The 17,556-nt window shown below is 38.1% G+C and overlaps 1 protein-coding gene across 2 annotated transcripts in view; it reads left to right on the top strand.

The window, feature by feature from the left end:
* The window catches only part of LOC145467562 (dedicator of cytokinesis protein 7-like), a 107,290-nt gene extending 90,017 nt beyond the window's left edge, over positions 1-17,273 (top strand). The window contains exons 30-48 of one of the 2 annotated variants that reach the window (XM_081451124.1): positions 19-218; positions 1,181-1,268; positions 1,925-2,021; positions 3,147-3,281; positions 5,418-5,570; positions 5,997-6,059; positions 6,481-6,576; positions 6,719-6,787; positions 7,366-7,409; positions 7,877-7,940; positions 10,286-10,453; positions 10,909-11,127; positions 11,746-11,880; positions 12,362-12,542; positions 12,637-12,782; positions 13,253-13,396; positions 13,886-14,010; positions 14,374-14,529; positions 16,192-17,273. In XM_081451124.1, coding sequence (XP_081307250.1) covers positions 19-218; positions 1,181-1,268; positions 1,925-2,021; positions 3,147-3,281; positions 5,418-5,570; positions 5,997-6,059; positions 6,481-6,576; positions 6,719-6,787; positions 7,366-7,409; positions 7,877-7,940; positions 10,286-10,453; positions 10,909-11,127; positions 11,746-11,880; positions 12,362-12,542; positions 12,637-12,782; positions 13,253-13,396; positions 13,886-14,010; positions 14,374-14,529; positions 16,192-16,255 — 2,347 coding nt within the window. In that variant the 3' untranslated portion in view covers positions 16,256-17,273. Of the gene's footprint in view, positions 1-18; positions 219-1,180; positions 1,269-1,924; positions 2,022-3,146; positions 3,282-5,417; positions 5,571-5,996; positions 6,060-6,480; positions 6,577-6,718; positions 6,788-7,365; positions 7,410-7,876; positions 7,941-10,285; positions 10,454-10,908; positions 11,128-11,745; positions 11,881-12,361; positions 12,543-12,636; positions 12,783-13,252; positions 13,397-13,885; positions 14,011-14,373; positions 14,535-16,191 lie in introns of both variants that reach the window. The other variant, XM_081451125.1, reaches the window with a different exon arrangement.
* Positions 17,274-17,556: the final 283 nt, after the last annotated feature.

The raw sequence follows: 17,556 nt of genomic DNA, 5'->3' as shown, positions 1-17,556 counted from the left end.
TCTGTTGCGTTATTCTAGACTAGGCTTGCTGCTGGACGTTCTTCGCTTATGTATCACCCTGTTCGATTATGGTGGCAAGGTGCAAAAGTCATCACAATTTCCTGCAGCACCAGGACCAAAAGCCCAACAGGACGCAAAGGCCAAGCTTGAAGAGTTCTTACTTGGAAATAAGGGTGCTGCAAGGGAAATGATGCAACGCCATAGCAGAGTGATGTTAGGTAACGGTCCACCAGTTATACAAATATCATCAAATTATTTGATTTGAAAGTTTCGAGTCATGGCAACCAAAAAAATATTCTGCAGGTGTACAATTTGGTTACTTCTCTTCCAACCCCCCCCCCCCCTTTGAAAACAAACAAACAAACAAACAAACAAATACCTCTAAGATTGCATTTAGGCTGTTCAAGTTTCGCCTTTTGAACCATTTTGTGACACCCAGAAAGTATGGTCTTGCACTCTTATGAATGAAAAGTAAATGGCTTAAAGTAAAGTAAAGCTTTGGAATGCTCTTCCCCTGGACATTAGGTCTGAGGACACTGTTGCCGGCTTTAAAGGCAAACTTAGGACACTTGTTTTGTAACGCGTTTTCATAAAATCCGAATAATAAACTTTTATTTTATCTTATTTTATTTATTCATTTGTTGTTTTTCCCCGCCTTTAATAACTACCACTTCTGTGATTTAGATTAGTTAGCTGTAATTGTAATTTTAGGGCTTGTAACTTTTAGTTTCAGATAATTTGAGCTGTAATGCGCATTTGAACATATCCATATGTATTTTGCGCACTACGAATTCTTCCTTATTATTACTATTATTATTATTATTATTATTATTATTATTATCTATTTTTTTAATAAAATAGTAATAACGATTTTATTGGGCTCATTAAAATTCTTCACTAAAACTTTACATGATAATTATTTACAGCACAAAACTATTTACAACAACAATGGTATTAAAATCGTTGAAAAAGGAGGCAAAATGTAGTTTACAGAAATGAATAAAATTTAGAAAACCTGAGAATTGCTGCACACTGCACAACTTGCTGCACACTCAGGCATTGCTATCAGTTTGGGTTTTACAAGTGCTGACGACACAATGTGGGTCAGTGTACAAGGCAACAGCCAAGTGTAAACAACTCATTCTTGATACATTAACTAAACCATTTTGTGTTCAAACAGAAAAGGGTCAGTCACCGACCACAGAATCACGATTAAGGTGGCGTAAAGATCAAACACAGTGGAGACAGGCCACCGAGCAACAAAACAGGTGAGAGTTGTCAAGGGTCGAGCCCATTTTTAACTCTTTATAAAATTTTTCTTTCTCTTAATGGCTATTTGTTACTGTTGATAGAAAGTAGTGTGGTCCATTGCCTCTATGAAATAACTATAGAAAACGTTTGTCAAAGAGAGGGAAATTAACTGCGCTTTCATGATCAATCAAGGTGCGTATTCTCAACAAATTCATGAGATGGCGCGGCAAAGCAATCACAAGCACTGGCCCAACTCCACACGCAAAATCAACAGAGAGAGCAGCGAAAACGTTAGTAGCGCTATAAAAGTTTTGAAAATGGAAGAGAAAAAGCCATCGGTTAAATGCAGAAGATGTTTTCAATGATTTAAAGTACTTTGAAGGGGAAATGCAGGAAGTCGTCGCTGGAATCAGTCAAGCATGTAAAGAAAGTTTGTAAGTTACCTAGCTTCATAGCTTGCCGAAGTGGTTTAGATATTCAAGGTCTGATCATATTAGCATGGCACCAAATCAAAGACCAAACTTTGGCTGTAAAACAAATGTCTGAGGAGAGAATATTTTGTCTATGTTAAAATTGTTGGTACGGATGTTTTAGTGAGGCTAAACTTTGCACACATAGCAAACAGTTTGTTGCTATTTTAACAAGTCTTGAACATCTATTTTGTGTCGGCCAGACTTCGTCCTGAAGTAGAGGTGAATGCACAAGTTGAAGGGGCCCTTGCAGCGGAAGTTAATTCCATTGTTCTTGATACACTAGAGCACTTAGTACAGGTATTGTATTTTTGGTTAATGATCTTTTCATCTTTTGGAGATTTAAGGATGTATTAAAGTTTCTTTGACGAAGGGCTAGTGCAACTCACTAGGGCAGCTAATTTACCTTTACATTTTTCTACAAGTTGATAGTTAGTATTACATCTACCCGCCAACACAATACAACAATTTCTTCAGAAACTAACAACTTTGCTCATTTGTGTCAAAGTACTCAGTAAAGTTCATTCCGAGGCCATTCCATAGCTCATTAATGTATTATGCTTTTTGTGGCATGAGGCGGCTTTACATAATGCTGCTCTCCCTGTCTGAAATGTCAGGTCATTGCACTTTACCCGTTAACGTTTCATTACTCATTTATTATCCTGGCATGAAAGAGACATTGAGACTTGAGCATCCCGCACCTATCCCAATGATCTCCACCATAGCCTGTGAATAAAGCCACGTCCACTTTCGGCGTTCACAAGATATTTTACCATTATTCCACGAGCGTTGTTGGATATGAGATCGTAGATATAACCATCTCATATCCAACAAGGGCGAGTGGAATGATTGTGTTATTGAAAACGCCCCCTAAATGTAGATAAGTAAACTAAAATGAAAACGCCACTTACCATATTTGTAGAGCATGGTATAAGGTATAATGGCTCATAACCCATGATGGCTAAGCCAAAGAAAACTCTCGAATTGCATTATCCAATGATCCAGATTATAATAAAGTGACATAATCAACTAGCTAATATGAACAATTTTTATAAGTTAACATGAACGGAAAATAACAGTGGATGCTGCATCAGATTAAAAGTATGCTGGTAGCTTAAAACCTAAGGTATAATGTTTAACTTCACAGTACAAATGAACAGCAGTGATAGGAAGTGCTTAACACGTCATGTGCTCAGGATTCCAAAATATCATTTGTATATGTATATATTAAAATGTTATATTTATTTATTGATAAGTTGCATTTATCCTTTGGAAGTAATGATGAAATATCGATGGTAGTGATGGAAAGCATTAATATGGCAAACTAAATGACAAGTTGGGCAGGGCTTGATCTCAGAACTAGGTATTCAAAATCCACTACGCTGAAATTGGATTGTGACTTATTCAGTGTAACTTCTCTTTTAGACGGTGGCTACCTCGGAGTCCCTGCGGGTGGTTTTAAGTGGAATACTTCGGGTGTTGCTTCATTCCCTTAACTGCAATCAGAGTGAAAGAGTTCTGCAAAACATATTTGCAACACAAAGATCAATTGTTTATAAGGTAAGACTTAAATCTGACCAAATATACAAGCCCAAGTTACTATTACCTCATTGCTTTTACTTTTCTAATTACTCAGGACATAGTTAATGCTCAGGACCTACCTCAGAAAATGTGACCTGAATTTTTGAAAAGACATTTTTTCAAACAAATTCAATACTTATTAACAATTACATTATGAGCTCGAGATTTCTATGAGGTGATAAGCGAATAATCTGATTGTTTTAATATAATTCTAACTAAATTTCTTTCAAATAACGATTTCCAATTATTTCCCAACGTAGCATTAAACTTCATGCTTTAGTAGAATAGCACGGATTGAATTGTTATTTGAAACTTGCATTTGTACACGCGCGCTCGTCGGTTCACTGAAAATTCTATGGTTTTAAAGCCGCATAACGGTCAGTTTCCTTACTTTATGGTTCTTGAGAATTTAATTATCCAGTAATATTTCTAAATCTTCCTGAAAACATTACAGAAACTAAGAAACGTTGCCATCATGTCGACGACCTCCAGTCCTGCACTTTAATTAACAATTAGACCCGTAGCCCGCCAGGGCTACGGGTCAATAGCCGAAGCCGAATGGGCTATTGTCCCGTGGCCCTTGAGGGCGAAGGGTCTAATTGTTTTAGTATCACCCAACTAGTCGGACAGAAAAGGCAATAATAAAGTTAACAAATGCAAGTTGAAGAAATATTTATTTGGGAATAAAACGAAAGAAAGCGTTACGCTCGATTGCGCCAATTTCGCTACTCGAGGACTATTACTAATAGTCCTCTAGTTGCGTAGCCAATTAAAATGCAGGATTTGCATTAGTCCACTTGTTGGGTGATACTAATGGCTGATAGTATACGAGTAGCTCAGCCAATCAGATTGCAGTATTTGCTTTAGTATACTAGTAGAATTCTACTAAGGACTATCATTCCCCAGTGAAGGGAATGTTGTATCACAATCTACAATTTATGTCACATGATGCAACTCTAGTAAAACTATGGTAGTGTCACCATGTGTCCATGTTCAAGTCATGGTGTTTTTCTACATCTAGTAAACTAACATGTTGACTTTCTCTTCAATGCATAGCTTATTACGTTATCAAAGTGACCGTATTAGTTAAACCCTAGGTAATATTCTTGAGTAACCTGGAACCTAATAGAAACTACAGGCGTAAAGAACAGGCCCGGGTTGATTGAAAGGTGGATAACGTTATCCACCGGATAAATCACTGTCCATCGGATATCCTAGCGTGGTTTGTTTTGTCAACACTTATCCAATGGATAGTGATGTACCGGTGAATAACGTTATCCAGCCGAGCCAGGAGTACCGGTAATCGTTGAATGTGCACTATCGCTATGTAAATTAACAATGAGCCCGTGCATGCCGTCACATGTGGGTATAGAACAAGAAAGGAAGTGTAAGAGACATTTAAAAACCAATTCCCCGCCTAGCCCCAGTCCGCGCCGCTATGCATAAATAGTTTGACCTTCGCGCGGGTTATGTAAATCAGAAAGTTTTCGCTCGCGTTTACAAGTCATCACAAGTTACGTTCTTTATGCTGTTTTGATCGCCGTATTCCCAATATCGTCAGGGAAATGTCCACTTTTATCGTTTGTCTCGTATTTCCTATGTTATTCGTATTTCCTATGTTAGTTCCATTGTTGATATGTTTGTAACCTTTATCCTAGAAACCACTGGCAACGACATGTGTAGTTGCGTTAAGAGTTTGAGTTGTCCGCAATTAAACTTCTTCACGACTTAAAAATTATAGCTGACCAGTGTGTTGGTTATAAGACATGTCACTGCTCTCTTACAGTCGACAAAACCAGTGAAAACCTACTCCCGATAATATATGGCGTGTAATTTCAGATCTGTACCCTTCCTTTGAAAATAATTCTTGATCCAAACTTGAATTTGGATTGGATAAATGACTGACCAGTTAGTTCCTCGCTGACTGAGATCTTCTGTCGTCGAGGGTTTAGTCTGAATTTTCATTTCTTGGTTTTTGGAGAACGCTTGGTTAGAAAATACGCAGTTTGTCAGGACCTCCTCGTAGTATTCTCCATTAAATTCAGTTGTCTTGAATAACCACGGTCCACCTATGTGACACTGTTAGACTGACATATTTGTGATTACTATTTGTAGTTCCCTGAACTGTTGTTTGAAGATGACACAGAGCTTTGTGCTGACCTTTGTTCCAGACTTCTTAACCACTGCAGCTCGGCTCTCAGTAGTATTCGAGCCCAGGCCAGTGCATCTCTTTATCTCCTCATGAGACAGAACTTTGAGATAGGAAACGTAAGTTTGCAAAACATTTGGGAGTGATATTCGAATCAATTTACATTTAAAACCTAAATTGAACACCCAAGTTCAACATTTCAGCACCCATTTAGGTCAAACTCTTGTACCTTTAGCATCAGACAGAACCACACCCTGTGTAAGAGTACCTGTACCAGACAGTGCCAGACATTCTGTAACGGTTTTGAGATTTCGTTTGTTATGTGACATTCATTTCTATGTTGTAGTACTTGTATATTAGCTATGTGTATCAGGTTACTCAGTTCAACATGGCAAAAGGCATGCCGAAACAATTCTTTAAAAGGTTGTTTCGTGTTTTTTAAATGTTTAATTTTGCTTTTGCTAGCAAGAAGATAAGTCTAAAATTAGAAATAAAAAGTAAACATTCTGTGTCTAAAATGTGTATACGTTCTTCACCTTGTTCAGAATTTCGCACGGGTCAAGATGCAAGTTACAATGTCACTTTCCAGCCTTGTTGGTACTTCACAAGTAAGTTGTCATTTATTATTCTACACCTAGCTACCTTGTATCATTTATGTACCGGGGGATGTCAAATATGATTGTAGATGCCAGACCTGCCATAGACCTTAAAATTAAATAAGGACGTATTTTTCCCTGGGAGAGGGGCTCCAGAAAATCCTGGTTCTGGTTTGATTGTGCGCAGGCGTTCGGATACAATATCGGTTTCTGAACATGCGCCAGCGGGGAGTTACCGCTGTGAATGATGCTGGCTTTCCTTCCGATTTCTTGGTGCTTACCAAAAGGACCGAAGCCTCTGGGAACGAGATTGCAATACCGCTTAAAAACCATACCTTCCCCTTAGTTTTTTTTTATCTTTACCTTGCCATACGTTGTGGGCAAGCGTTTCCCTTGGAGATTAAGAGGCTAATCCTTCTTCTTGAATTTGCAGACTTTTAATGAAGATCAGCTTCGTCGGTCGCTGAAAACAATTATAACGTATGCGGAATCGGATCAAGAGCTGAGGACAAGCACTTTCCCAGATCAGGTAGATCAAAAAACGACAATCAATGACATAATCAGCCTACTTCATGTCGATTAGAAATTTGACCTCTAATTTAGTATGGCTCTTACAGCAACATTTTACCCTCTTATCAACAAAAACCAGAATTACATCATTTTAATCTTAGGTCAGAGAACTGGTGTTCAATCTGCATATGATTCTATCAGATACGGTCAAGATGAAGGAATATCAAGAGGTACCTGTTGTGATCTTAACTCGTTGTTTTTTCTTGTGTAAATAATGTGCCGCTTTATAACGTTCTTTTTTACACTCTTGAGCTATTCTTTAAAAAAAATTGTATTTATGTTGTCCGGGCTAATTAAAAGACAACAATAACCATGTTGAAAAGCTGAAGGAGAGAGACTAAATCTTTTCAAGAGTTCGAGTTCAACTAGTTATGTCAAGAAATGTCAAAATAGTTTACCCAAAGGTCAGTGTTTCATAACCAAGACAGAAGCTGTTATTATACTATTTAGGGGGCACTGCAAGCTCCTAAAACACTTTAGAAAAAGGGAAAGAACTGCGGAGCACATTTGAATTTGACAATAATTAATTAGGTGCTAGATAAACTGGGTTTCTTTGTTCGTTTGTTTATTTCCTTTAATTTTAGCTATTTTGTCTGATTTCTCTTTGTATTGTTACTTTTGTATATTTTTTATCTTAACCAATTAAAACTATCAAATAAAAAAGAACGACTTATTCTCCATTTTTAAACAACTGGGCACAATGAGTAGATAAATGAATTGTTGTAATTTTGTTGTCCGTTGTTATTAGGATCCAGAAATGTTGATTGATCTTATGTACAGAATTGCCAAAGGGTAGGTAATGTTTATGCTGATGTTGAACAAAGTTGTAAATCTGACAGACAGTTGATTTTCCCTACAGGAAAATTACCAGAATCAGTGAATAGTGTGTAGTAGCCAACAACAAAACTTTGAAAAGAGTGTAAATTTCCTCGAGCGACAACAGCTTGAACCTGTGTATCACGCGTTCCCGTGTCGAATTTATGTTGAACAGAATTTGGGAACCGTGTCTGGGGTGTAACGAAATTTTTACAACTTGCACCATGAAAATATGTGGAATTCGTTTCCCTTTGACATTCAAGTTGAATATGTCGAAAGTCGAAACGTGAGTGGCACTTTTTGTGTCAATTGTTGAAGTTCAAAAATGTCTAACTGTGGAAATAAAGTGGTAGTCAAATGCAAAGAGTCAAAATTCTTTGTGTTCAAATTCCTTTGTAATGCTGGCGTTTCATTGTGTGCATATGTTTGTATCTTTTCATCAGTTATCAAAACTCGCCTGATTTACGACTGACATGGCTGTACAACATGGCCTCCAAACACGGCGAGGTATGTGGTAAACAGTAACAAGTCATTTGTTTCGCTTTGTGTTGCCTTTCGTTTTCCTTTTGTCACCTTAGTGGTAGGTTTTAAAAAAATAGGATTGGAGACATCAATGATCATTGTTTACATTTTGCGTTATTATGCTAGATAACAATTGACTTCAAACATTTAATAAGAGTTTGTGACACTGTTCCACGCCATTAAATATTCAGAGTTGGGACTGTCTTAGCTTGATCAGGAACTGAAGCGTTCTCGAAAAACAGCCTTAAACTACCCGTCTTCAGCCATCATTGGCTGTCGCCGCTATCATCTTCGTCATCATCAACAACAGCAAAACCAACAGCAACAGTGTTGTCGCTGAACACAGCTAGAACAAACAGAGACTTGGTTGTAACACATTTTGCCACTTTAGTTGTTTATTAACCGCGCGGCCATGGGCCGAGCGCGGTTCTAGGTTTACCCGTGGTTTATTTTTTTTTAACCGCGCGGCCATGGGCCGAGCGCGGTTCTAGGTTTACCCGTGGTTTATTTTTTTTTTTTTTTTGTCGGTGACCAGACGCAGACCTCCGCTCGGCCAAATTCCGAGTCACGCAACGTGTGATGTTTTTTCCGCCAGAAGCTGTTAAAACATTAATACACGGATAATTTTACGGATATTGTTTCCTTTGTTGTGGGTAAAATATATTTTCTTTTGGTTTTATCGAAGCGTTGGATTCAAAGGGATTAATAAATACGCTAAAAAAAGGTATTACGTCAGCCATGGAATGCGTTAACGTTGCAGCTTTCACTTTCGCTACGTGACTAATAAGATCGTGTTTACTTTGGAAGTTTATTTCGCCAGAAGCGACGGTCATTAATTTATTTGCAAGTTTGCGAGTATTTCTTGTGGTTTTAGGCAAATGAAGTAAATTCTTTGGCTCTTTCATCGCAGCGAGTTCATAGATCGGAAGGAAAATGAAATATTTGCAAGCCAAGCAAAGAACATGTCAGGACATGCAACGATTATGTCATTGGTAGGGAAATAACCACCGTACTAAAGGTAGCCGTCGATAACGCAATTCTTGACTTATGTGACTCGTGTGACTTCTTTGCTAGCCCTTTACTCAAGGAAAAGATTAAATTTAAACTTGACTTTTAAGAAAGAAAGCTGTTGTTAATAGTGTTCGTATCTTCATGCCCATACATATCCCAAAGAAAGTTCCAGATTAACACTATTACGTCATCGGAGATTTCGCAACGGCTACGACTGATGGTGCAATAGTACAGTCTGTTGATCAAGTGATGTGATGTCTACAGTAATCAATGAAAATAGTTAAATTTTAAAAGCGCGGTTTTAAGATCTAACAGATCTTCTTGTTTTTTTTTGTCGGTGACCAGACGCAGACCTCCGCTCGGCCAAATTCCGAGTCACGCAACGTGTGATGTTTTTTCCGCCAGAAGCTGTTAAAACATTAATACACGGATAATTTTACGGATATTGTTTCCTTTGTTGTGGGTAAAATATATTTTCTTTTGGTTTTATCGAAGCGTTGGATTCAAAGGGATTAATAAATACGCTAAAAAAAGGTATTACGTCAGCCATGGAATGCGTTAACGTTGCAGCTTTCACTTTCGCTACGTGACTAATAAGATCGTGTTTACTTTGGAAGTTTATTTCGCCAGAAGCGACGGTCATTAATTTATTTGCAAGTTTGCGAGTATTTCTTGTGGTTTTAGGCAAATGAAGTAAATTCTTTGGCTCTTTCATCGCAGCGAGTTCATAGATCGGAAGGAAAATGAAATATTTGCAAGCCAAGCAAAGAACATGTCAGGACATGCAATGATTACGTCATTGGTAGGGAAATAACCACCGTACTAAAGATAGCCGTCGATAACGCAATTCTTGAATTATGTGACTCGTGTGACTTCTTTGCTAGCCCTTTACTCAAGGAAAAGATTAAATTTAAACTTGACTTTTAAGAAAGAAAGCTGTTGTTAATAGTGTTCGTATCTTCATGCCCATACATATCCCAAAGAAAGTTCCAGATTAACACTATTACGTCATCGGAGATTTCGCAACGGCTACGACTGATGGTGCAATAGTACAGTCTGTGTTGATCAAGTGATGTGATGTCTACAGTAATCAATGAATCATCAAGGATTACTTTCGAATGTACACTGCGTTGCAACTGTAGTGCTAAGAAAATAGTTAAATTTTAAAAGCGCGGTTTTAAGATCTAACAGATCTTCTTGTTCTTTGAGTTCTGATCGCAAATTCTCACCGTGTTGGCATCTGTTACAGTGTGATAGCTATTCCGTTTGACACGTGTTAGGTCAACACTCTTTAATTATTTATTTTCTTTTTATGGCAGGCGAAAGTTGAGGCTGCCATGTGTCTGGTCCATACAGCAGGCCTTGTATCCGAATACCTGAGTATGTTGGAAGACAAGCCGTATCTTCCCATAGGATGTGTCGCATTTGAGAAGATATCACCAAATGTTCTCGAGGAGAGTGCTATTTCAGATGACGTCGTCTCGCCTGTAAGTCTGGTTTGGTGCATAAACAGCACCAAAGTAATACGCCCATTGGTTATCACCATAAACACATCCAGGGAGTTTCACGTCATAATTATTTCGCGATCTGACGGCTTTCATTATCCGAAACAATGTCTTTTAACTTCTACGCTTCAGTTCCTATTAAGGGAATGTGCGCAGTCTGTAACTCGTGGTCCGAATCGTTCATGGAAAACGGCCCGGCGTAATAAGCTCATCAGATTCATGATTGCGAACCGCTTAGACACTTGTGTAAAAATAAGTTGCTCTCTTGTAAAATGTTTTATCAAGCTAAAACTTTACAAACGATGCAGCTTTTTTCGTACAGTTATTGATTAATTAACCGTTCCTTTCAGTTGACGTATTAAATAACGCTCTTCCTCCTCCACTTTATTCTTGTTTGAAGAAACCGTTTAACAATGTGCGTGTTTGTTTTTGTCCAGGATGAAGAGGGTATCTGCACTGGAAAGTACTTCTGTGAAAATGGATTGGTGTTGCTCCTCGAGAAAGCTGCCAGCACATTTTTTCGTTCTCATCTCTATGAATGCGTAAATGAAGTGTATAAATTGCTTATCCCTATACTGGAGGCCAGACGTGACTACAAGAAATTAACTCATGTTCATCAAAAACTTTCAGAAGCTTTCAGCAAAATCATACAAACGGTAGGAGATAGTGCTTGATTACGGTTAAAACTTATATAGGTCACAATTACCATGAACCCTGTGGAGAAGTACTTACAAAGACCGCTGAAGTAAGTCCGAGTGTGTCTTTTTGACAGATTGTATTTTGTAAAGATTAATTGTTTTCAAGGAGTAAGTAAATATGTTACATAAGCCATTAAGACGTAAATATATATCGGCTCCACACTCTTCTTCAGACATTTCCTCTGGTTTGGTGAGGAGTGAAGACATTCAAACCCTGTTGAACGTTTTTTTGTCGTTAAGTCCGAGGGGTTTTTTTGTACATTTACCTGTTTGTGGTTATATTCTCTTCCGGTTGATTAGGAATTTCAATGAAATTTTGTAAAAGCACCATGACATTTTAATTAAATTTAGTCTTCATTTTTGAATTCGTAACTTATTTTTAGCCAGTGGTCCCTTATTATTGTCATCCCTCGGCCATGCTAATCTCCTGTAGTTATCATTGCTATGTTTTGGTGATCTTAATATATGATTAAGTTGAAATGCTAAAGGATTACATGGTATACACTATTGGGGCTTACAAGTTTAAACTGGACGGAAAATCAATTTCACTGATGCAGCGCGTTGTGTGATTTTCAGGAAGGAAAGCGTATGTTAGGGACGTATTTTAGGGTGGGCTTTTATGGATCTAAATTTGGAGATCTTGATGGAGAGGAGTACATTTACAAGGAACCCGCCATAACAAAGCTGCCAGAAGTGTCGCATCGTTTGCAGGTCAGTCAATTCCATCAGTCACTAATTCAACATACTGTTTTCAGTTTAAACACAAAACTTTTTTATCATGTCCTACGCACAGGAAGCACATAATTTTTCACTTCAGTCGTTGTTTGAATTTCATGTGACAAAGACAGTGAAAATGATTGTACAAGCCGTGTAACTCATTAATTCTATTAGTATCTTGTACGGATGTACCTCGCTTCCAAAAATGTCTGAGGAAACTGAATTGTTTTCAACGTGATTAGCATTGGGATACACGGAGGGTAAGTTCCAAACATTTTCCATCATTTTAAGAACATTCAGCTTCGGCCAAGAACAAGACGTGCTTATATAAAAAGGTGTAACCTGATGGTTGGTAAGTGGACTGGACGTAATGTCAATCGTTTATTGATCTTTGTGCCAGTTCTTTTCAATTATACAACCAAGTGACCAATCAAATATAACTATCAAACCAAGGCTGAGAGCTCTCCCTTTACAGGCATTTTATGGCGAAAAGTTTGGACCAGATGTTGTTGAAGTGATTAAAGATTCGAATGCTGTTGAACAAGACAAGCTGGATCCAGAGAAAGCGTACATTCAACTCACATTTGTGGACCCTTACTTTGATGAGTATGAGCTGAAAGACCGGAAAACATACTTTGACAAGAATTTCAACTTAAGTACGTTTGTTCTTTAATGTTTATCAATAACAGTACAACCCGACGTACTTTATACACGCGGGGACAATGTGTTGATGTGTTTGTTCTCTCATAGGGAGGTTTATGTATGAAACACCATTTACACCGAGCGGCAAAGCACATGGCGAGTTAGTCACTCAGTACAAGAGGAAGACAATTTTGACGGCCGCTAATTCGTTTCCTTATGTCAAGACCCGTGTCAATGTCGTGCATCGAGAACAGGTTTGTTCAACATATATTGTTTTAAATAACTCCTAACTATTACTCTACGGTTGTTCAGAATACATGTTAATGATGTTCACATTTTCAAGTGTTACATCATAAATTATGGCAGCGTATGTTGAGAATCTTGGCTAATTGTTTTGTCACTTTGTAAATCGAATCTGCCTTAATCTTCTCAGTCCTCGCCATCTTGGTTTCTTATTACTTATTTGTTATTGTAGGAAAACTATTAATTTGAGGGGGTTTTTAATTTGAGAGTAGTGTTGTACATCACAAAATCAAAAAGACCTGGAATACCTGCTTGAAATAGCCCCTTTAGAACACTAAACATAACTTTTACTGCAATGATAGGAGCACAGATACAATACAAACTCTAATAACTGTATCAAACAAACTCTTCTGCGATAATACAACCACCAAAGCACTTGGCGACTTTCATTATTCATTAGTACTTGATTGACACCGTGTAGATTGTGTTAAGCCCTATTGAAGTTGCCATTGAAGATATGGAATTGAGAACAAAAGAACTTCTGAGCGCCATACAACAAGAGCCACCCAACCCGAAGATGCTTCAAATGGTTTTACAGGGTTCTATTGGCACTACTGTTAATCAGGTAAACTGCAGTCTCAGTAGTCTGATATCGATGCATTGTTGACTGGGTGCACAAGTTACAAGAATAAACAATTTAATCACCTGCTGCGGGAACATTCATGATGAATCAAGGAAGTCTGCACGCAGTCATTTGGTTGCACGACTACTTTTAGCGAAGCGTTTTGTTTTCATCTTGCAAGTAAGCTGACCAGTTTGGGCTTAAAAGTTGTGAGGGATTGTGTCTGTTAGTGTGTCAATGTCAGCATGTGTCCTTGAAAAAATTCCATGTATCAATTGCCCATCGGAAATTTGACACTTGGGAATTGAAAAATAGTCCAAAATAGCCTGGATGGTAAATGATGTTTTATTAAGACTCTCATGAAGTTCACAACTGTGTACTTTGATCCATAACATAAAACTACTTTGTATGCCAGCGATCTCGTTCAGAACACCTCTAATATTTATCAAAGTGAAGTGGGTTTTCTGTGGTTGGTTTTGTTTTTGGCAACAGGGTCCATTGGAGATTGCTTTGGTGTTCTTGTGTCACGGCCAGGAATCGGACGAAGAAGGAGAGAGTCAGATGATAACTAGACACCATCACAGACTCAGACTCTGTTTCAAAGAATTTATCAAGAGGTAAGCATTAATTGACCATTGTAGGGAAGTTTTAACTCGAGTAGTAAATATAGATCAGGATAAAATATTCTGGTATTTGTGGAGAGTTATTTGCCATAAAGAAAAAAAAAAAAGAGATGGTTGTTATTTGAGGTAGTTGTCAGTTCTCCTCTGTTGTCCTAAACTGTTCTTATTGTTCTTTACTATACTAACCCTTAAAGGTCCTCAGTGTCCTCAGTGGTCCTTAGCGTCTTAGTATTTCTTAGTTGCCCCAAGTTGTCGTTACGTGTTTTTTTAGTTGTTGCCTTGTTGCCATTAGAGTAATTTAAAAACCTGCAGTATACAATACATAGGGATACTATCTTTTGCTGCTCCCCTTTATAGATGTGGAGACGCCTTACAAAGGAACAAACATCTAATCACAGCTGACCAACGTGCTTATCAGAAAGAACTGGAAAGGAATTATACCAAACTCACTGAGCAGCTCGAACCTCTCCTCAAAAACAAGTTTGGCACTTTACGAGGATCCACCAGACAAAAGTGTGGTATTGTTTTTTGCCAGTGATACATTATACTAAGAATAAATGGCAAGACATGTGATAATACCCAACAAGTTTGTCGGGTTTATTTTCAGGAGGTTCATTACGGAAGGAATTTTTTGTTTCAAAGAGGTGTGGGTTTATATTTGGAAGAGATATTGCACTTTTGTTGCATACAAGATTAGAGTACCAAATAGTGAAAGTCCGCTCTAACATAGTGATGTGAAACTTAAAACAACTTGCACAGTGCGCAAATGCTAAACAAAACAGGTTTGTCCGAGAATTCTTTAATGGCACATTTCAGAAGATATAGTATCTTTCCCCATGGTCTTATACGAGGGAAACTTTTTGTAGGCTTTAAAAGTTTCAGTTGCTTTCTATTGACCTTTAACGTACAGTATTTAAAGTCTCTCTTTCATGTTGTCTCGCCTCTTATCGTCCATTTCACAGTGTATGCTTCACAGTGTACACTACCCTTTCCGCTCTCTCCTCATGATCCCACAACAGAATCTCTTGTTTACGGAGGACACGCGGTCTCTTAAAGTGCTACTATGATCAAATTTTACCTCTTGAATTTTTGGGTGTATCACAAAGAATTCCACAAAAGATTAAAAACCAAATACCTGCATTAGTTCCGAAGATATCTAAGTTTGAAAAAGGTTTAAAATATGCAAATGACAGGACTGACGACGTCAAAAACTCAAACCAAATATGAGATCAAGTGTATTAATAGAGCTATCTCGGTCGCCATCTCGGTCAATTTGCAGCAGCGACCATTGAAACTTAGTACGCTAATATTCATCATAGCAACTCACTCTTTTCCTGACCCCGCCAGTCTGATTTCAATATTTTAGTGATTTTCAGCTAGAAAAACAGTAAACAAGCCACAAACTCGAACAGTCGACCTAACATGTTTTATGTTTCCTGGATCATGTAGATGAGGCACCATTGGCAAATATCAAAATCGAATGCCAAAGGTGGCCAGAAAAGCCTTTAACATCGGGGAGGTCTGGAACCCAGTATGTTAGTGGAATCTTAATGCAAAGAATCAAACATTTCTGATACAAATTGGCTGAGATATCTTTCTTCATCACATTTGATCAAAATTTGGTTGAGTTTATGACTTCGCTAATTTGCCTATTACAAAAACTTGAATGTCTCTGAAACGAAAAGAGATATGTTGAAAATAGTAAACAGCATTTTACTTCTCGTACAGAAAAGAGATATGTTGAAAATAGTAAACAGCATTTTACTTCTCGTACAGACTACCTGTTTATGTTTTAGAATGGGTTAGATAGGAAAGACGCTAATTTCAACACTCCAATTTTATGGAATTTGCACTGAATATGTGAACGCTGAATGAATATTGAATGCTGTTCCGCATAAGGAATGCTCCAAGAAGTGATTTTTCTTATGTGAAAACCACCTTTAGCTGATTTACTTGTTAAATTTTTGTAAGTGCATTGAACCTTTGTTATGTACCTTTCTATTGTGTAATCATCTCCTATTTCGTGCTTTGTTCAGAAGTACATTTCACTACTGTTCACTGATCAGCTATGACAGAGCTGTTGTTATGGCTGTTACTACTTGGCGGCTTAGTTTTGAATACTTTGTATGGCTGAATAAACTATCATAACGTGGATCTTTTGTTGCTATCTTGCAGGGAAGGATCGGCTTTGTTGAGGAAAATTTCTATGAGTTTCAATACAGGACACAGCGTAGCTTAATAAAACGCATATACTTAGAGTCTATTCATTTGCCAGGCAGTTTTAAATTTCTGAATGCAAGAAATTCATGAGGTGCCTAGTCACAGAGGACCAGGTTGCAGCGACAAAATCACTTGCCATTGACACAAGTAGACGGTGTAACAATATGCATGTACACACAAAGGGAATCGTAGTGGCACGCTACAAATTTTGCGTTCAATGGCCGTTGTCTTAGTGCTTTACAGAAATTCCCGAATTGCCGAAGCATGATGTCGGCTTCTGTCGATGAACAATCGAAGATGCTCGAATTTAATCCCATAGGTTGCAGACATTTTCCCAACACCCAAGCTTAAAGCATTCTGACTCTTGCCCAACCGTACAAAGGAATGACGTCCCTGAAACATTTTCTCTGTGCTGCAAGTCTCGTGAAGTTCAACTCGTTAAAGTCCACACGAGGGTACCTTTGACATGTCCCTATTGCATTTTGTTGTGTGTGTGTACATGTTGTGATTGAAATTGTCCTCAGTGGCGGATCTAGGGGAGGGGCCCGGGGGGCCCGCCGCCCCCGCCCCCCATTATTTTGGGAAAGAAAAGATAAATAAATAGATCACTTTATTTATACACGGTAAATTCCAATCTGCTGTATACAAGCAAAAATATCTACAGATGTAAAAATTAAACAATATAATCATTATAAAAGTAATTACAAAGAATAAAAGCGTAATCTAAACAAACTGAGCTAAACTACCTATTTCAATAGAAAAAAATGAAAACAAAAGTACTGCTTTTCAGGGACGCCGTGTCGTTAATTCACTCAAAACTGAAGTTACTTAGCTTCGTCTTAAATTCACCTAATGTTTTAGGTACTCTAATATAAGTTGGAAGGCTATTCTACAACGCAGCACCGCTCTAGGAGAAACTTTTACGAACATAGTCGGTGCGAGGTTGAGTAGTTGTCTGTAGCACTAGAATCATAAGGGGCGGACAAAAAAATATCGCAGAAGAAAGAAAAGCCGGTAGGGCATGCACTCCCCCCCCCCCCCCCTTAGCTTAAGGCCTGGATCCGCCACTGGTCCCCTACACGTCTCTGCAACATGTCCTCTTATGTGTTGGCACTTTGAACTCGCGAGTTCCGTGTGATATTCAAATCGTGAATTAGGTACCAAGGGGTGCGAAAGACAATGTTCCACTTCTTTGGAGAACGACGAACCTAGTCGTATAATAAACTGGATCGGGTACTCAGCCCAACCTCGCTACTCTAGTACGTAGAATGACCGAGTTTTTATGCAATTTCATGATTATAAGATATTCTTAAAACATTT

The sequence above is a fragment of the Orbicella franksi genome, chromosome 14 (genome assembly GCF_964199315.1).
Source record: "Orbicella franksi chromosome 14, jaOrbFran1.1, whole genome shotgun sequence".
Classification (NCBI taxonomy): domain Eukaryota; kingdom Metazoa; phylum Cnidaria; class Anthozoa; order Scleractinia; family Merulinidae; genus Orbicella; species Orbicella franksi.
The sequence above is the reverse complement of the archived record's forward strand: the minus strand, read 5'-3'. Positions and strand labels throughout refer to the sequence as shown.